The sequence below is a fragment of the Dipodomys spectabilis genome, unplaced genomic scaffold (genome assembly GCF_019054845.1).
Source record: "Dipodomys spectabilis isolate Male_0828 unplaced genomic scaffold, ASM1905484v1 ptg000328l, whole genome shotgun sequence".
NCBI lineage: Eukaryota > Metazoa > Chordata > Mammalia > Rodentia > Heteromyidae > Dipodomys > Dipodomys spectabilis.
Window position 1 is genome coordinate 749,658 of NW_024871005.1, and position 21,192 is coordinate 770,849.

A 21,192-nucleotide genomic window follows, 5' to 3' on the forward strand; every position below is an offset into this window, starting at 1 on the left:
TTAAAACAATAACACAATGACTAGAAGAACATAGAAGATGCAGACTGGAAGGCCATTTAGGATTGTTTGCAATCATATGTAGTAATTCATTGATAGATATTCACTGCCTCCTGTTGGTTGGCTGCCCACAAATGATGCTCATTCAACCTCTCTGTGCTAAACAAAAGCTAATTCTCTTTTTGTTCTAGCACTGGGGCTTGGCCTCAGGGCCTTGACACTGTTCTTCAGCTTTCTTGCTCCAGGCAGCTATGCTACTACTGCTTGAGCCATAGCTTCAGTTGTGGTTTTTGGGTGGTTAATTGGAGACAAGAGTGTTACGGACAACCTACCTGAGCTGGCTTTGTACTGCTGATCCTCAGATCTCAATCTCCTAAGTAGTTAAGATTATAGGCATGAGCTACAAAAACTTGGCTTATTTAGGTTTGTGTGTTGAAATAAGTCACTAAAATAGTTAACTATGAAGAATATAGCTGCAAATTTGTGCTCCTTAAAAGGCTGATATAAGCTGGGAGCCTGTGCTTCATGTCTGTAATCCTAGCTATTCAGGAGACTGAGGTCTCCGGCAGGAAAGTCCATGGCTCTCTTATCGCCAATTAACCACAGAAAACCAGAAGTGGCACTGTAGTTCAAAGTGGTAGAGCACTAGCCTTGAGTGAAAAAGCTCTGGGACAGTGCCCAGGCCCTGAGTTCAAGCTACAACAACAAAAAAAGCCTATATAAAGTGGGTGCCAATGGCTTACGCCTGTAATTCTAGTTAGTTAGGAGGCTGAGATCTGAGGATCATGGTTCACAGCCAGCCTAGGCAGGTAAGTCCATGAGACTCTTATCTCCAACTAATCACCAAAAAGCCAGAAATGGAGCTGTGGCTCAAGTGGTAGAGTGCTAGCCTTGAGCCCAAAAGTCCAGGGACAGCACCCAAGCCCTGAATTCAAGTCCCAGAACTGGCATGAAAGAAAAGGCTGATATAACTGTTTAGTTAAGGTGCAAATTGTGAGGGCAAAAGAAATATGTGTGGAGGGAGAAATATAGAACTAACAGGCTCTAGAGATGATAAGAGAATATGCATGTAACCTCTGGGTGACAGGACAGAATATCAGTTCTTGACAGCTCCCCAAGTCCTTTGGAACTAAATTAGAGATCTTTTTTTTTTTTTTTGCACTCAACAGGACAGATACATCTTTAAAATACTCATATAGTCACATCCCTGACACCATTTTATTTTTCTCATGCCACTTTCAGTGGCTTTTAGTTCCTTGCAACCCAAAGAAATCTTCTAGGAAAATAAATCAAAAGATAGTAAGTTCAATAGAAACGTGTTAGAGAAAAAAAAGGGAAGAATAAAAGAAAGAGAAGGCTATTTGATCAATTGGGTGTTTTAAAACTATTCAAAGAGGAGATAAAAATCCTCTAAAATGAGCCCACAAAGCCTCTTTATCTTGACTTGCCACACACTCTCCAGTAATCCAATCATTTATCTCAAAAGCCCTGATATCTTCATAGTAGTGTATTTGCTTTCAACCTATGCAATAAAAAGTCATCAATAAGGATTTCAGAACATGAATTTTGATTTATTTATTTTTTCTGGTTCTCTTCCCTTTTTCCCCCTCTTCTTTCACTTCCACTCCCAGATTATAAACATGCTAGTGTGTGTACACACACATGAAAACACAAAAGACACACTTCTTATTAAGGAAAAAGGTAACAGCAGACATACCCATCCAATTATTTGATCAGTGAAAACAAAACTAAAATATATATGTATTTGCATAAAACAGTCTTTACTTATACTTGTCCTTGCCTACAAAAGCTTTCATTTCAATTCTAATGAACAGAGCAGATACTTCAAGATAGTCTTTGACAATGGCATGCATGCTTATGCCTGAGTAAAATCCATGATACTCATCTTCCCTATCTTTTTTAAGTAAAAGCAATTTAAGTGTCAAGCTTTTTATTCTTGGAAATAATTACTTACATAATTGCTCCCTCTTTACTCACTTTCTATTAAAAGTAATTGATAATTTTACAATTACTTGACCGTTCTTTGAACCTCCTGGAAGGCTGTTGTCAATTTTTTCCACTCAGGCTGATAATATGATAGCAATTCGTGTGTATGTGTATATGTGTGCGTGTGTGAGTGTGTGTGTGTGTGTGTGTGTTTACAGTTTAAAAATTGCGTTCACATTTCCTATAGTAACCTCTAGCTCAGAAGGAGCAATACAGAAATACAAGTAACACAGAGTAGTAAGCAAGTTTAAAATATGGTGCTAAGAAACACTTTGGAAATGATGTCTCAGCATTTCTCAAGCAACTAAATCTTGTGGTTCTACTTAATTTGTCTTCACCAAAAAAATATGTTTGTATATCTAGAGTCATGTGTATGTACATATGTCTACACATCAAATATTTTCCTTCAATTGCATCCATCCACAATCTAAGAGAGGTTGGAAGCCATATACATAGAATGGGATGACATGTAAGAAGGACAATACCAAAAAAAAAAAAAAAGCTCTACTGGTTATCGTGAAGGGAGTGTCATTGCTCCAAATTAGACTCAACACCTAAGAGTGATTAATGTGTGCATTTATAAAGGACATAGTTGGCATGAGAATAGAAAGAGAGAGAAAAAAGTAGTCTATTGGTTTGTATTTTCTGGGTGATTTTTTTTTTTAAAGCATCACTCACGATAGAAAACATACTCAGTGTAAGAGGTCCAGATCTTGTCATCAGTCTGGTCATGTGTCACAGTGCAGGTGCCAGTGGAGTTGCATGCTACCATGTGGAAGCCAGCATCAGCTAGTTTGTCAAAGGCTTGTTCAAGAAAAGTGAACTTGAGGTAGTAACGTGAAGTATATCGCTCAGGAGGACGATCAGGGTCTCTGCTCTCATTCAGTGTATCTCCAAACACTTCTTTGGCCAGTGAGATCTTACCACACACCATGATTCGGGCCACACGGCGGAATTTGGCATCTGTTTGACTATCCCGACCCAGAGTATAAGAGCCTCGATAACCAATTGTGATGAAGCCTGCCTTCTTGAGATCAGAACCAGTGGCCATTTTCACAGCTAGGTTGCTATCAGGGCCAGTAATTGGGATGGTATTACTTGAAGAGAGATTAAGCACAGTGTCAATGCTGGGAGACAACTCTTCTAGGTCACTTTGGCATAGGTCATTGCCAGGTGAGTTGAGCTTGTTTATTTTAAGAGCCAACATCTTGACCAGTTCTGGCAACTTGAAGTATTCTGCTTCCCTCTGGAGACGACCACACTCTGGAAAATGGTCAGGAAGAATGACTTGCAGATCTCTCATGTAGTCTAGCACATAGCGAAAGAGAAAACCATCTCGATCTATGAAGAATCTTCCTTTGCTGTCTTGGATCAGGGAGCAAGGATTCTTTTCATTGAACATTTCCCAGAGCAGGGAACCAGGAATGCTGACCAAAGTAGGGTAGCGAGTTATATAAACCTGACCACCTACATTAAGTTCAATAATCTCAGGGAAATTACGGAAATCCTCACTTGGATTGGTACAAATTGATTTTTCTGGCATGGCCATATTGACCTGCAAAAAAACAAAACATACTGGTTTTAAGTAAGGGTTTACAAAATGAGAATTGTGTTTATATGAATTCATTTGCCTAAAATATATACTCTGTATCTCAAGAAATTCAAGCAAAAGCATAAACTTTTCTATCTGTACTTAGCTTGAGAATGATAGCATAGTAAATCTGGATGGTTTGTTTTGGCTTTGCAATGCTTTTTTTTTAACGTGTGTGTGTGTGTGTGTGTGTGTGTGTGTGTGTGTGTGTGCGCGCGCGCGCGCGCCGATCTTGGGACTTGAACTCAGCGCCTGGACACTGTTCCTGAGCTTTTTTGCTCAAGAGTAAAGCTCTACCACTTTAAGCTACAAATCCACTCTGGCTTTGTTGTGGTTAATTGGAGATAAGAGTCTCAAGGACTTTCATGACCAGGCTGGCTTAGAACTTCAATCTTCACATTTCCATCTCCTGAGTAACTAGGATTATAGTCGTGAGTCACCAACACTCACCTGCTTCTTTTAAATCAGGTGCTGGAGACTGAACCTATAGTTTCTAGTACCCTAAACAAGTAGTTTACTACTGGGTCACACCCTTTGCCCTTTCAATTTTTTTCTCAGATGTCCCTCTGAATTCTGTGTGTCACATAATCCTTCACTCAGTTCGTGGCAGGTTATTACAGTTCATACCAGCACCTTTTTCTCTTATTATTATTAATTAAAATTTATCCTCATACTCCATTCTCATTCCTGTATATACATACACTATAGGCTGACAAGTCTAAGTCTTGTTGTTTGTATGTATTCTTACCAAACATATTTTATAGTTTAGGTAGATACATACATTATTTTATTATATATTTCATTCTTTTTTTCACTCTCAGCATTATATTATGAAGATTATGCTTATGTGCACACATCTAATCCCTTGCTTCTAATTAAGGAATAACCAACCACATTTTACCATTTCTATTTCAATTATTAAAACCCAGATTACTTTTTTTTTGCCAGTTTTGGGGCCTGAACTCTGGCCCTGGGCACTGTCCTCAGCTCTTCAGCTCAAGGCTAGCACTCTACCACTTGAGCCACAGCCCACTTCCAGCTTTTTCTGCTTATGTGGTGCTGAGGAATTGAACCCAGGGCCTCATGCATGCAAGGCAAGCATTCTACCACTGAGCCACCTTCCCAGCACCCCCTGGATTACTTTTAACACTTTCTTCTAAATGCACATTCTTGCATAGGTTCTCTATAATTCCAAATTCTGGCCTCTTTCTTTTAAACTTCAATTTATTGCAACTGCTTACTGACTGCTATGGGAGCACTTTGAATTCAAGGCATCCAAATTACTTTTTTGTATATAAAGTTGTTTTGTGAAATGTTATTTCTCATTATTTGCATTCATGTTTCCAGCCTAACCATGTTATATTTTCCAACCTTTCCCTGCCCCTAGTCAGTAACACCATAATTTTCTCAGTTATTTGATTTTGAAATTCAGAAACCTCAGAGGTATCTTAATGTCATATTCATCCTTCTTATTCATATTTCCCACAAACCATTTATTATATTGTCTGTAATACATTATTATTACTATCACTTCCTTTTTTAATCGGTTGTGGGGCTTGAACTCTGAGCCTTGACACTGTCCCTGAGCTCTTCAGCTCAAGGCTAGCACTCTACCACTTTGAGCCACAGCACCACTTCCAATTTTCTGGTGGTAAATTGGACATAAGAGTCTTACAGACTTTCTTGCGCACGCTAGCTTTGAACCCTAATCCTCACCTCTCAGCCTCCTGAATAGCTAGGATTACAGGCATGAGCCACCAGCGCCTGGCTTACTATCCTTTTTTTTTTTTTTTTTTTTGTAGGTCCTGGGACTTGAACTCTGGGTCTGGGCGCTGTCCCAGAGCTCTTCAGCTCAAGGCTAGTGCTCTACCACTTAGAGCCACAGTGCCACTTCCAGTTTTCAGGTGGTTAGTTGGAGATAAGAGTCTCGCACACTTTCCTACCTGGGCTGGCTTTGAACCACAAATCTCAATTTCAGCTTCCTGAGTAGCTAGGATTACAGGTGTGAGCCACTGGCACCCAACTACTATCACTTCTTGTGTCATATCCTGTACTAATATGAGAACATCCTAACTGGTATCTCTCTCATTGCTACCTATTCACATTCTCTGTTCCCCAGTCCAACTAAGGACAATGAAAATTCTGTTAGCAGATCAATTGCTATCACTTATCCCTGTTTAACCACCTTCAGTGGCTTTGCTTTGCTTGTATATCAAATCAAAATCTCTCACCTTGGAACTCAAACTCCACAAAGCTAGTCTCATATTCTTTTAGAATAAAAGTATCTAACACTGTACAGGCCTTACTATGTTTTAGACACTGTATTAATTGATGAAGTGGGTACTGATAAGCAAATATTTAAATGACAAAACAATGGAGAGAGAATGATAAAAGGGGTGACATTGTTCAAGATGTGTTGTGCTACATTGATGTGTTGAATTGAAACTCCTTTGTGCAAGTATTTGAAGATAATAAAAATAAATAAATAATTGATAAAAATATACTTACCCAACCTATAACTAGTAAATAACTGTGCTGGTGCACAAACTCAAACAGTGTCTGTGTTATTAATACTACACTATATTGCTCACTTTTCATTATATCTAATTACTTTACCTGTAAAAAAAAAAAAGAGGTTTAATTTATTGTTGCCTCACTATGATACATTCATTTTTTGCTTTTACTTACTCTTTTGTAAATCTGTGTGTGTCTGTGTGTGTGTCTGAGAGAGAGAGAGAGAGAGAGAGAGAGAGAGAGAGAGAGAGAGAGAGAGAGAGAACATGCTTATGCACTCATGGGGTTTGAATCCAGATCCTGGGTGCTTTTCCTGAGCTTTATCTCTCAAGACTGGCACTCTATCACTTGAGCCACATCTATACGTCTTGTTTTTTGCTGGTTAATTGGAGATAAGAGTTTTCTCCCCAGGCTGGCTAGGAATCTTGATCCTCATATCTTAGCCATCTGATTAGGTAGGATTACAGGTCTGATCCATAGCACCAGACTCTTTTGTAAATCTTACTCCACCTCTGTGACATCCATCTGTACTTCAAGAAACAACTCAGGTACTTAATAAAGTTAGTATCTCCCTCAAATGTCTATATTAAACTTGAGAAACTTCAGTACTTTTTAACTCAATTGTTTTTCTAGTCTTTTATATAATATTAGTATTCATGTAAATAATAAAATCTAACATTCATGAAGCACTTATGATATACTTCGTATAACTTCTTTTCATATGATAACTTCATTATTTTTAACAATCTTATGAGGTAAATATTATCATTCTGATAGTTCTTCTGCTTTCAGTCTTCATTCACATAGTAATCTGCCCTTCACACAACTATAATTATCTTAGTAAAATGTAAAAGAGATTTTGACCTTTCCTGTAAAAACCTTGTCAAAGATATCACAATGAAATTCATACCTGCTATATAAAGTGTATGAAAAAAATCCTACAATCTGGATTTTGCCTTGTTCTTGCTTGGTCTTTCCCTTTAGCCACACTAGATCAAGATCAGTTCATCAAACTCATCCAATTTGTTATGTCCACATTCCTTAAACATATGATTCCCCTTGCCTTAAATGTTCATTTTTGCTCTATTTATGCCCAATCTCCTTACCCTTCATGTGAAATAATATAAGAAACTAACAGATCTGAATACAAATCATAACTCTACCACTAAGTAACTGGGTAACTTTGGGAAAATTTGTCTGAGCCTCAGTTTCCTTATCCTGACCCTAACTGATAAGATAAGGAGAAAAGTATAAAGCTTATTAAAGTACTTGACACACTGCCTGGCATGTAGTAGGTATTTAAAAGAACACTTTTGAAACTGATATTTTTCAGCAATTCTCTCTAATACATGTCTAAAGAAAAGCAGTGAAAAAAATCTTTCCACTGAGTTGATTATGGCACTAGAAGTCTCATAATGATCCACTGAGATTTTGATAAAATGAAGACTCCTCTTTAACTTTATTTTTTATTTGTCAATGCAGCTTAAAAATACCTTTATTAGAGCACTTATCATAGCATAGATAGAATGTCTATACTGTCTGTATTATTTATAGAAATACATAACTTTATATAACACTGCTGTTGGTATACCTATGTATATATGTATATCTGTGCCTAAAATAACCTTAAGGTACAAAACAATTTTAAATCTCTCTGGATCTTGAGCACTGTGAAGCTGGCAAGTAACAAGTTTCTAGTAATTACAAAATGATGAGTAAATCATCAACAAACAAATATCTTTTTTATTTCATTAGTTTCCCCAAACTATAATATATAACTATAAACCCATTTATGGAAATCTCTTTTGAATATCTTATATGAATAAGAAAAATACATGCACTTGATTTTGCAGATCTGTTTTTTTAAGGTGTACTTATTCCTCCCAAATTAATAAAAGAAATCCAATATGGCTTTTCCCCATTTTACAAGCATTATTTTATAATGCAATTAAGTAGCTAAAAATAAGCAGTGTAAAGTGTATGTTCTTTTTTCTTTCTAGCTAGCCTGTTGGCTTTGGCAATAGTTCTGCCCAGGTCATCTGACGTTCTAACATCCTGTGAGTCAGTTTCATTCAATTTGAGGAGTCAAGCTGTGTATTTGATTCTGCCTTTTACATTTACAAAGGAAGTTTCAGCTAACTTCTGAAAACACAATCTTTATTTCTTGAGAAAGAAGGCTGAAGAAAAGCCAGGACAGAAACTGCATGGAACTTTAAGCTGCCACCTCTCTGTGGTACAACCACAAACAATTTAAAACACAAATAGGAATTTTACTCAGCAAGTTATTCATAAGACTATTTACAGCTAGAAGTCTCAAAAGGACATTGCTTGTTTTTTTAAGAAATAAAAAGAAAGTTTTTCCAATAATGAAAGAAATTAATTTTTAAAAGCCCTTATTACTGTCATATACGAAGTCAAGCAGGACATGCTTCCCAAATAGAAAAATCTCTATCTGTTTGCATGTATTTGAAATATAAAATATTCTTTTTTGTATAAAATCTTTTAATATTCCCTTTTATCCCTTTCTCTATCCCCATATTATCAGTTTAGCTGGTTTTATTCACAGGGAAGCAAAAATCATTTCATTCAATCTAACCATACCTCGGTTTTTGAAATGCTTGCTTGAGTAATAGCCTTTTAAGGAATCGTGAAATGTCTCATTTATTCTTTTTTGTGCACAAACCAGAGGTTGATAAGGGCTTGTGGTTAGGTGCCCTCAATAAATCAAAGAAAGAAAAGTCCTGTAAGGAGGAAGTAAAGAAGACAATGTGTAATGTAAATGGTTTAAAGCACATGAAAAAAAATCTTTGAACCCAGGTATATATTTCAAACCCAGAAGAGCTGAGCTGTACATTTCAACATTTCAAACAAACGGCTGAAGAAAAGTAACTAATGCATGCATATGCATGCATCCTTTCTTTCTGCTATTATATTTGTCCTCATAATTATAGTACTTTGCAACCAAGAACTAATGTGTTCAAAGCAAAAAAAAATCAAAGCAAATCAGATATTTCTAAACACACCATAATGTAACCCCTTTATATTGACAGGTGATTAATTCTTGAAAATGTGAAAGAACGATTTTCTAAAGAAACCAGACAGCTTACAAACAAATGACCAATTTGCAATTTTATGAAGCCAGAAAACCTTGTATCCTAATCTCTCTTCTCTCCTCTTTTTCCCTTATCTCCTCCCTCCCCCTTCTTTCTCCTCCTCCTTCTCCTCCCCCCCTCCTCTGCCCCCTCTCCTCCTCTTCCTTTCTTTCCTGTCTTGGTCCTTCTGTCTCTCTCTCCTCTTTTTGATCAATCATTCCTAAATATATACTCACTTACAAGAATGGAATCATCAGTTTAAATTAGAAATGTGGTTCCCACCTTTTATGTTGCTTCGATTCAAGGAAATCCAAGAAATCAAAGTGGATAACAGCGGAACTAAAAGTACAAACAAAAGGACAAAACAACTTTAAGCATTGGAAATAGTTTTTCTTCTACTTGTAGGAGAAAATTCTGAGCAGGATTCCCTTCCCATTCCAACTAGCTTGTATCTGTGGCTTTTTTGTCTGCTAGTAAAATGAAACGCTAGTACCTAGATGATTTGTGTTTTTTTTTTAATCAACCAAATTATATAATGTCATCTGAATTTCCTCAGTTCTCTTTCTCAATAAAAGCCTCCCTCTGCTTTCAGATCTCTAGCCGGCTTTTCCTATCAGAGGGTTTTACAAGCAGTCCTCTCAATAGAGAAAGGGCAGAGATATGCGTGTCCCCAGCTGAAATGCAGAAGCTCCTGAATTCCAGAAGCAGTGGACTAGAAAATAAAGACAAGGAGATCAATAGTTACCTTGAATCTCCAGCCACTGGGATATTGGCAAGCAAAGCCTCAGTCCCAGTCTGTTTTGCTGCTCGGCTGGCTCAACTTCAGTTCTGAAATGCCTTCCTGTTCTTCTTCCTTTCTGTGTGCTTTGGTGCTTTGAATTTCCCCTTTTAATACTAGCAATTCTGTAGACACTCCTCTTGGCTATGACATACTTGGCTCCCTCTCCTGCCCGCCTCCCAAATGGAAATGACAAGGAATTCTGCAGTTAGAGGAGGAAGTAAAGGGGGAAAGAAAGGAAGATGACTATAGTGGTGATGTTAATAAATAAATGGAATTTGGGGACAAGGAAGAATTTTTGCTCATTGTTTTCTTTGTACTTGCAGAACAAATAAACGTTTGGCAGATGCACATTACCTGAATTTTTTTTTGTTTTTCTCTTTTATGGTTGTTTCAGACAGTTGCACAAAAGAGATTTCAATTTGACATGTCCACATATGTGTAAGATGCATCTCGGAATAGTATCACCCCTTCCATCCCCCCCCCCACCCCATCGTCCCATTTATCCCTCCCACAACTGTCACCTTAAGTTTTCTAGTTCAGTCCTCATGTATGTACATTTGATATTATGGCTTTATTCATCCACAATTCCTCATTTTTATTTGTCTGTCTCCACACCTTTTAGTCTCCAACCCCCTCAGTCCAGACATGTTTTAAGTTTCCTAGTATTCATTTTGTTGAACTGCCTATTCATTGTTCAAAGGAGTTACACCGTGGGATCTCATTCCTGCATATACCATTCTTTAGTCAGTTTCATTGTGTAAATATGCATTTGACTTTCTTTGTGTCTTCACACATATTTATAATTTAGGTCTAACTTCAACATAGGACAGGCTGGCTTACTTCACCCAATATAATTTTTCCAGTCCACCTACTGTAGACACACATTTATAAACACATACATATATCCATACATATATATGTGATAGAATTTTCTGATCCATGAATTAACTGAAAAAGACTCACGAAAGCTCAACATGCCAGCCTCCCTTTTATATCTGTGTCCTTTACTTTGCAGCCATCTTGGAATCCAGGAAGTTTAAGATAGGAGACAAAAATATCCTGCCAGGAAGCAAAACTAGTTATTCAGGAAGCTGAGAGCTGAGGATCAAGGTTCAAAGCTAAGCCAGGCAAGAAAGTCTGTGGGACTCTCATCTCCAATTAACCACCATAAATCCAGAAACGGAGCTTTGGCTCAAGTGGTAGAGTGCTAGCCTTGAGCAAAAATGCTCCGGAACAGCACTCAGACTCCAAAATCCAATCCCAAGACTGGCATCCCGCCCATACAAACTCTCTACAGCAAAAAAGGGCTTGGAGAGTACATGTCCCTTAGTTCAATCCTCACTATATCCAAAAAATGCATGAAGGAGGACAATTACAGAATGAGAAGGGACCAATTGAAAGGTGGGAGGAGGACAAACATAAGAAAGGATGATAAATATGAGAAATGTGAGGTATGGTAGAAGTGAAGGTAATTAGAATGGAAGTAAATATTTGCATATATAAAAAATATATCCAATATTGGTTAATATTTGTGTGTGTGTGTGTGTGTGTGTGTGTGTGTGTGTGTGTGTGTGTGAGTCGTGGGGCCTGAACTCTGGGCCTGGGCACTGTCCCTCAGCTCTTCAGCTCGAGGCTAGTGCTCTACCACTTGAGCCACATTGCCACTTCAGGCTTTTTCTGCTTATGTGGTGCTGAGGAATTGAACCCAGGGCCTCATGCATGCAAGGCAAGCACTCTACCACTGAGCCACCTTCCCAGCCCCTGGTTAATATTTATAATACATAAGGAAATCATTCAACCCAATAGTAAAACAAAATTCATAAACCTTAACCCCCTCTAAACAATTGAATTACAAAATGGACCAAGGACACAATGAGGCATTTTTCCAAGGAGGATGTACAAATGGCCAGCAAAGACAGGAGATGTTGCCCAACATTAACTAATCTTTAGGGAAACACAAAACAACACTACAATGACTTACCACCTACCATCTGGCTATTATCAAAAAAGTAAAAAGAAGCCAGATGCCAGTGGCTCATGCCTCTAATCCTAGCTACTCAGGAGGCTGAGATCTGAGGATAAAGGTTGGAAGCCAACACAAGCAAGAACATCAGTGAGACTCATCTCCAATTAACCACCAGAAAGCTTTCAAAGATTGAGCAAAGAGCTCAGGGATGGCCAATAGACACATGAAGAAATGCTCAACCTCTCTAGCCATAAAAGAAATGCAAATCAAAACAACATTGAGATACCACCTCACCCCAGTTAGAATGGCCATAATCAAGAACTCTAATAACAACAGATGCTGGAGGGGATATGGATGAAGGGAACCTTACTGCATTGTTGGTGGGAGTGTAAACTTGTTCAACCACTTTGGAAAGCAGTGTGGAGGTTCCTCAAAAGACTCCACATAGAACTCCCCTATGACCCAGCAATCCCACTTTTGGGCATTTACACAAACAAGACCACACTAAAGCTACCAGCACGACTATGTTTATTGCAGCATTATTTACCATAGCTAAGATATGGAACCAACCCAGATGCCCCTCAGTAGATGAATGGATCAAGAAAATGTGGTATATATACACAATGGAATGCTATGCCTCCATCAAAAAGAATGACATTGCCCCATTTGTTAGGAAATGGAAAGACTTGGAAAAATTATATTATGTGAAGTAAGTCATGCCCAAAGAAACATAGGTCCCATGGTTTCCCTTATTTGCAATAACTAGTATATGTCTGAGTCAAGCAGAAAAGGTCAGATAAGTTGATGTTAGGGAAATGAACCCTACGATACGTATGTATTCAAATGTTTTTTTCTTTCATGTGATTGTTTCTAACACATTCATAAGATTATTTCTTTATTGCTTTGCATGTCTCTCCCCCACGGCATAACCCCTGCTTTCACTGTATTTGGTGTCAGTATAATTTGTGGAGGGGAAGGGAAAAAAACAAATCGTTTAAATAGGGATACAGGTGGACTCATTGCAACAATGAGATGTACAAGTTGTCATGTCAAAAACAAACTTTACAACTTTGGTGGAGGGGGAGGGTTGGGTGGGGGGTGAGGGAGGCTGGGAAGGGATGGGAAGGGGAAGCAAAGGAGGAGGCTACAATGCTTGATAAGAAATGTACTCATTATCTTGCCCATGTAATTGTAACCTCTCTGTACAGTATTTTCACAATTTAAAAAAAAAAAAAGAAAAAGAGCTCAGGGACAGAGCCGAGGCCCAAGGACAAGCCTCACAACTCACAAAAAAGGTAAAAAGGGCAGTGCTGGTAAAGATACGGACAAAAAGAGTACTCTTATATGCTGTTGGTGGACAGGAGCAATAAAGTTTTTATAACTATCTACCGGGGTCAGTAATAATTTATTTTTTATATAAAAGTAACTGAGAGTAAACCTCAAGTGTCTTACCTTGAAAATGATAGGCAGCCTGACTCCGGTGGCTCACACCTATAATCCTAGCTACTCAGGAGGCTGAGATCTGAGGTCCCTGGTTCAAAGCCAGCCCAGGCAGGAAAAGTCTGTGAGACTCTTATCTCCAATAAACCACTCAGAGAACCAGAAGTGGCGCTGTGGCTCAAGTGGTAGAGCGCTAGTTTTGAGCTGAAGAGCTGAGGGACAGAACCCAGGCCCAAAGTTCAAGCTCTGCGACCAACAACAAAACAAACAAACAAAAAAACATGATAGGTAGAGGTTGAAAGCATGGCTCAGTTGGAAGAGTGCTAGCCAATGAGGGAAAACATCAGGACCAAGTTGGATTTCCAGGCTCAGACAAATTTTTTTTTAAAGATAGGTAAATGAGGTACTAGATATTTAACTTGTCAATAAATACACATTATTCATATTTTAGAACATCACATTGTATTTTATGAGTGTATACAATTACTATTCCTTAATTAAAATTTTCATTTGTGTGATATCTTCTTAGGTCATCTACTTTCCATTCCTGGTTAACTTGTTTCTCTTCTTTCAGTGAATATTTGTCCAAATCTGAGATAGCATCTAAGATGACCATCAATAAACTGTACTTCATGATCATTTGTAATCTCTCCCTCCTTAGTATGAATTTAACTTTAGTAGCTATTTACAATGAGTAGAACATGGCAGAAATGAGAAGACATCACTTTTGAAATTCAGTTATTAAAAATGTTATGGCTCCAGCCTTAGGTTGATCTTATTTTCTCTTTGATCACCCAACTTGGAGAAAATCAGAGCTTTCAGCTATCCTGTAGAGAAGCCCACATGGCTGGAGATCAAGCTTTCAATAATGACATGAGTGAGCTTGGAAGTTAATCTCGCATCAATGAAGCCTTCAGATGAAAGTGCAGCCACAGCTGATAGCTTGGCAGCCACCTCCTGAGAAACTTGGTACCCAGATGGAATGTATCTAGAATCTTAACCCATAGTAACTGTATGATTAATAATGTTCATTGTTTTAAGCTGAAAAACTTAAGGGGAATTTACCTTTGTATCTTATTTTTTATTAATAATACTGTTCCTTAACATCATCATCTAATTCCTCTGCTCTTTGGTCCATACATATTCATATTTTTACATTTATATCAGACAAATGCATTGTCCAGGGATTAGAAATTATTTGGCAGATTTTTTTTTGTTTCTGAAGCCAGGGCATAGCTATGTGTTTTAATAGTGACAATGTCTACATGTTGGAAATTTATGAGTGCACAGTAAATAATCAAGCAACGTGTTCTTTAGAAAAGTAAGACATTTAAGATTGCTTTTCTTTCCTTTCAGGAAAAGTTTTGTAACTCTTTAAGAACATATTTCCAATTGGAGAGTACCATAATGGGAATTGCTAGTGCCAGCAAAGATTAAAATCCAAAATTTGAAGTTCAGTTTCTACTGAATTCATGTAGTTTTCATGCCATTATAAAGTTAAAAAATCATAAGCTGAACCATCAAGTCACCAATCAAGGCAGAACAGCAGAACATACAGCTTGATATCCAGGCTTCATTACCCTAGGGAGAAATAGGCCACTATACACTTGGCAATTTGTTGTTTTTCCTTATGCATAGCAAAAACTATACATAGGAATGATACATGGGAACGATAATAACTATCATAGGGAAAATATTGCCTCTGACTAGGATTATAATGTCACTTTTTCCTTTTAATAATCTATGTTTTAGTAAACAAAGGAGGAGGCTACAATGCTTGATAAGAAATGTACTCACTATCTTGCCTATGTAATTGTAACCCCTCTGTACAGTATTTTCACAATAAAAAAAGAAAAATAATAATCTGTTTTATAACTGTAAGGTACATCATTTAGTGTATAAATGTTTCTTATAATTTTATGTACTTCTGTTTCTTCTACATTTTCAACTTTAGTCAATAAAATAGCATTTTTTCAAAAAAAATATATTTCTACCAGGAAATGGAATCAAGAAAAAAGTATATATATATATACCTATATCCATATTTAATTATAAAACCAATACAAGAGTGCTATTGGAATTTATGACATAAAAGGGATAATAAAGAAGAAAATTAAAGTAATCCACAGTGTGCTACTACCCACTAACCATTGAAACACTTCCATTATAAAATTCATAAGTATAATCACACTATTTTTAGAAAAAAAATCTAGAGATATGGAAAATAGGAGAAAAATGAGGAAAGGAGTAACAAGTTTGGCAAGAAACGTACATATTATCTGACTTATATAACTGTAACCCCTCTGTATATCACCTTGACAATATAAAAACTAGAATTTAATTCCTGAAAGATAAAACTTTATAAAGATTCATCTTTCTTGATCACACAATGAAAAATGAAAATTTTAGTACTCAGTCTTCTCCAAAATTCATTTTGTGTGTGTGTGCACGTTGAGTGGGTGTGCATATGTGCACACACACATGTGTGATTTTTTTTTTTGGGGGGGGGGTTTGGGGTCCGCTTATGGGGCCTGAACTCTGGGCCTGGGCACTGTCCCTCAGCTCTTCAGCTCAAGGCTACCACTTAAGCCAGAGCACCACTTTCGGCTTTTTTCTTTTTGCTTATGTGGGGCTGAGGAATTGAACCCAGGGCCTCGAGCATGCAAGGCAAGCGCTCTACCACTGAGCCACCTTCCCAGCCCCACATGTGTGATTTTTAAAATATTATTGTATCTCTAGTCCTTTCAAAACATTTTTCCCAGGATTACTTTGGGTACTTCTCAAGGAAATTTTCCCCAGATGTAATTGTCTTTTCTTTAAAATGATTGGAAATTTTTTTCTCGTATTATCCTTAGGAAGTTATGGAAAGAGGTTTCAATTCAGCACATCAATTTGTGAGGATAATGTATCTTGATCAATGTCACCCATTTTTATCTTTCTCCTCCATCTCTCCCACCCCCACCCCCAATTTACCTGGCTCCATTTTCACATATATGCAGCTGCCTTTGCCCATCCAGAAATTGGCAATGTAAAAAGCAGGCTAAAATAGGACAAAACAATCCAAACTAAGGAGAAACTTATACTTGGCCTATAGAACTAACAAATTGTGCTAATCATGTGTCACAAAGTGGCAATTTATGTTACTATAGTACAGATAGAAAAAGACTAGTAACCAATATTTAATTTCCCTTACCAAGGAAAGTAATGTTCTAGGAAACTATGTTCTAGCAACAGAAGAGGTTTTCCTAACTTTCAGAGTGAAGGAAGATAATTGGAGAGTTGGGAAATTTCTCATACTGTTTTTGTACATCATTCATGACACTAGAGTTTGAAGAACAATCAAAGCCACAACAGGTAAATAGCCTCTCTCTCATAAGGTGATATCTCTGTTTCTGAAAAGTGTTCAAAACTTGAAAATAAAGCAAAGGAATAAGACCATGTCCCTTCAATGCAATATTGTTGAGTTGGCCTATGCAATACTTAATTGTCTCAGAGAAAGTGTATATATTCCTATATTTGTGCTGGTACTAGAGTTTGAACCAAGGGCCCAGGCTCTGCCCCTTGGTTTTTTCGCTCAAAGCTGTTTTATCATTGGAGCCTTACCTCTACTTCTGACTTTTTGATGGTTAATTGGAGATAGGAGTTTCATGGACTTTCCTGTCCTGGCTGGCTTCAAACCAAGATCCTCAGATCTCATATTCCTAAGTAGCTAGGCTTGAAATAGATTATTTTAAAATCTGCTATTTAATGATTATATGTTTATAAAGTTACATGTTAGCTTACAAAGATTTGTCTGGTAGAAATATAAATTATTCTGGTAGAAAAGATGACCCCAAAAGACTAGTAAAAAAAAAAAATAGTCTAACCATTCTACTGGTTTCCTCCTTAGTAACTTGAATGAAATTTTGATGTTTATTCTATAGATAAACATGATGTTTTTGGCTTTTTGAATGTTATACTTGGACCTATTTTTCCTGTTTTTACAAATATGATAGGTGTATGCACATATATACTTAATTTTCTAAGTAATTTCTTAAAAGTGATCGTAGTGGTCAACTTAAAAGATTTAGGCTTCATTTGATATATTTCTGAAGTATTTCTTTTTTTGCGGGGGGGGGGGGGTTCTGGTCACGGGGCCTGAACTCTGGGCTTGGGCGCTGTCCCTCAGCTCTTCAGCTCAAGGCTAGCACTCTGCCACTTGAGCCACAGCACCACTTCTGGCTTTTTTCTTTTTGTTTATGTGGTACTGAGGAATCGAACCCAGGGCCTCATGCATGCAAGGCAAGCACTCTACCACTGAGCCACCTTCCCTGCCCCTGAACTATTTCTTTAAAGTGAATATCTGGGTTATTTACATGAAACTAAACTATTTGAAGGAAGAGTGAAATATGTGTGATTAATTTCCAGTTTTACATTAAAGTCTCTGATAAGTTTAAGTGTCTATGTGAAAGGTTAGAGTATTGAGGCATTGACCATTTGTTGCTTGTCTCAGAGCAGAGCAACACATGGTGCTAAACCACCTGTTTGTGTGCCCTTATAAGAGCTGCAAATCCTTAGCTGGGGCTCTTCTCCTGGGCTCCACTGTGTAGGCCCAAGCTGCAGCCCGTTTAAATAGAACAGCTGTAGAGTTCTGACTTTCAGTGGTCTTCTTGGGGGGGGGAGGGAAGGGGGTCCTGCAATCTTGGCATAATATATGTTTCAGAGATTTTGTGATTAAGAATAAATAATTTTCAGAATCTCAGATTCAGGGAATAGTAGACCTGCATGATGTTCTTTAACAAAGTGAATGATAAACACTGATAGTATAATTGACTTTTGCCAGTGTGTTTTCCTAACTTTATGCTGCTTATCATATTTATTAAGCTGCTCTAGAATATTTTTAGTTTATCCAGGAAGGTGGGCTATAGGCTTCTATTGTTATATATTAGTGTTTAAAAATATTCCTAGTGAAATGTTTTGAATAAAATAATAAAATGAAAATGTTGTGGAGTTTCCTTTTCACTTTATAGGAAATTAGGAACTGGTGGTTTATGCCTGTAATCCTGCCTGAGATCTGAGAATTAAGGTTTGAAGCCATCCAGGGCAGGGAAGTCTGTGAGACTATACTCTTCAATTACCTATCAAAAAGCCAGAGTGGAAATGAGGTTCAAATGGTTGATCTCCAGCCTTGAGATAGAAAGCCAGTTTGAGAATGTGAGCCCCCTAAATTCAAGCCCCACTACTGGCAGAGAAAGAAAGGAAAGGAAGGAAGGAAGGAAGGAAGGAAGGAAGGAAGGAAGGAAGGAAGGAAGGAAGGAAGGAAGGAAGGAAGGAAGGAAGGAAGGAAGGAAGAAAGAAAGGAAGGGAGGGAGGGAGGGAGGGAGGGAGGGAGGGAGGGAAGGGAGGAAGGAGGGAGGGAAGGGAGGAAGGAAGGGAGGAAGGAAGGATAAAAGAAAGGGCAGAGAGAAAAAGAGAAAGCAAAAGAAAAAGGGAACGAGCGAAAGAGAGAAAGAAAGTTACATGAACTCCATGGCTTTTGTCTTTATATTTGTAATTTAGAACAATGAACAAAGACAGAAATCCTTTATGCATATGTGAGAAAAATTACTGAACTTGAGATGCAAAAGCTAATTTCCAAAAGAGGTGCCAATGAAGTAGCCAATTTCCCAATTAAAAAATAGAAATAAAAACAGTTAAATATCACCAAGAAATGAATATAGTTTTGCTTTATGATGTGATTCTTCCAGCACTATAAATTATAAAAGAAATGTGGATACATAGCAAATCCCCTATTGGCATACAGTCCTACAACCTCATAGCGCCCTCTTCTGGTAATATGGCTTATACTTAGCTCGCTTATTGATGTGAAGGAAAAAAAGCTAAACTTTAAAATAGGGTTTTAGCTTGGAGAATATAATGGGGGAAAATCATTTAAAAAACTGGAAGGATATAGACTGTAATTCTCTCTTTTGTAGTATAACAACAACAAAGAAAAAATAGTTGTAAGTATAATGATGCTTACTAGGAGCTAGAGGGAATGGAAAATGAAGACTTGGATTTAATGAATATGAAAAAGACCAAGAGATTGATTGTAGAGTAATGGGACTATGTATAACATCACTAACCTGCATATTTCAAAATGCCATCTACAAACTGGTCACTAATGGTTCATGTCTGTAATCCTAGCTACTCGGGAGGCTGAGATCTAAGAATCAAGGTTCAAAGTCAGCTTAGGCAGGAAACTCTTATCTCCAATCAACCAGCAAAAAGTCAAAAGTAGAACTGTGGCTCAAATGGCAAACCACTAGACTAGAGTGTAAAGGCTAAGGACAGCACCCAGTCCTAACATAAGCCCTAGCACCAAAAACAAAATAAAACAAACAAAAAACCCAACAATACAAAAGAAAAAAACACCTCCATGTCTGTTTTTCCACCATTAAAAATTAACAAGTACATTGTGTGCAATGCAAATAGGTTAATTGCAACAGCTTTGGGAGCGTTTTCGCCTTGTCAAGTGTTGATCATAATTACCTAAATATGAATTTTAATTCCTGCTCCTCTACCAAAAATAAGCACACACTTTTCTTAATGTAGTAAAATTGTCACTACTGAGCAACTTCAACTTTGACTTTTATTCTTAAAAGACTTTTATTTATCCAGCCTTGCATATTTAGTGAACCATGTCAAATGATTCTAAAAATGTTCATTTACTTTAAGAAAGCATGAAATATTCTTCAATTAAAAAGTCTTCAAAATTTGATATGTGTCCCTGGGTAGAGGGCCTGAGAGATGTATAGAAAAGCATCATGTTTGGAGATTAAGGCTAGACTAATTGTTTTCAATGGAGAGGGAGTTTGTGCGTACACCGAAGACATCTGGAGATACTTTTGGTTATTACTACTAACACCTGCATTTTCTGTATTGGTAGCATCTTATGCAAAACTAGGGTGCTTTATTTCCTGAATATGTCCTGAATATGTACTGAATGTCTAATTTACGTAAAGGGCTGTGCTGAGTACTTGAAAGAAATCACAGAGACAAGAGGTAATTCTGGCAATGCTTTTTTTTCTTTTGCCGGTCGTGGGGCTTGAACTCTGGACTTGGGCACTGTCCCTGGACTCCTCAGCTCAAGGCGAGCGCTCTACCACTTGAGCCACGGCGCCACTTCCGGTTTTCTAATGGCTTATTGGAGATGAGTTTCACGGACTTTCCTGCCCAGGCTGGCTTTGAACCACGATCCTCAGATCTCAGCCTCCTGAATAGCTAGGATTACAGGTGTGAGCCACCGGCGCCCGTCTCCTGGCAATGCTTTAAATGTATTATCTCTAATTGTGACAGCAGTTTGAATTGTGACAACATAAGAAATTATGCTCAGGAAACCAAAAATCCAAAAGCTTGTAAGCAGTATGGTTTATTAAAAGTAAATTCTCTTTTGATATTAATGATTGATGCTGTTAAATTATGGTCTAGTTGGATCCACAGGTAAAGGGGCACAGAAAGGCTGAATAATGATAGTTTACGAAGTCTAAAATATTTTTTCTTGTAAGGCACATTGTAGCTTCTGCTGATTTTTTTTTTCTGAGCTTATACATTACTTATACACTACAATGCATACACTAAAGAATTTAACACACGAGTAAGATGAGTCATTATGTTCCACAGTTGTAAGGAAGAAAAGTTTCCAATTGAAGCATGGAGCAGTCATCAGCTGTTAGGTTTGAGAGAGTTCTTTGTGGTTGCTAAGTGAAAAGAAATAGGGTTAGTCTTCAAAGATGACCAACACTGGAGAAAAGCAGGGGGGGGGGAGGAGGGAGGACCCTGGCTT

The 21,192-nt window shown here is 37.6% G+C and overlaps 1 protein-coding gene across 2 annotated transcripts; it reads right to left on the reverse strand.

Annotated features, from left to right (window-relative positions):
• Nucleotides 1–1,323: 1,323 nt before the first annotated feature.
• On the reverse strand, nt 1,324–10,092 carry LOC122128288 (BTB/POZ domain-containing protein KCTD12-like). 2 transcript variants are annotated; one of them, XM_042702529.1, is made up of 4 exons: nt 9,947–10,092; nt 9,484–9,540; nt 8,711–8,850; nt 1,324–3,559 (listed from the first exon to the last, which is right to left on the reverse strand). In XM_042702529.1, exon 4 carries the CDS (start codon nt 3,551–3,553, stop codon nt 2,675–2,677), a length of 879 nt encoding a protein of 292 aa, XP_042558463.1. In that variant the 5' UTR covers nt 3,554–3,559; nt 8,711–8,850; nt 9,484–9,540; nt 9,947–10,092; the 3' UTR covers nt 1,324–2,674. The 2 variants fall into 2 exon arrangements, with proteins under 2 accessions (XP_042558463.1, XP_042558462.1); XM_042702528.1 differs by lacking the exon at nt 8,711–8,850.
• Nucleotides 10,093–21,192: the final 11,100 nt, after the last annotated feature.

Coding starts and splice junctions, on each gene's coding strand:
- LOC122128288 (XM_042702528.1), bottom strand. CDS start 3,553: ATGGCCATGCCAGAAAAATCAATTTGTACCAATCCAAGTGAGGATTTC.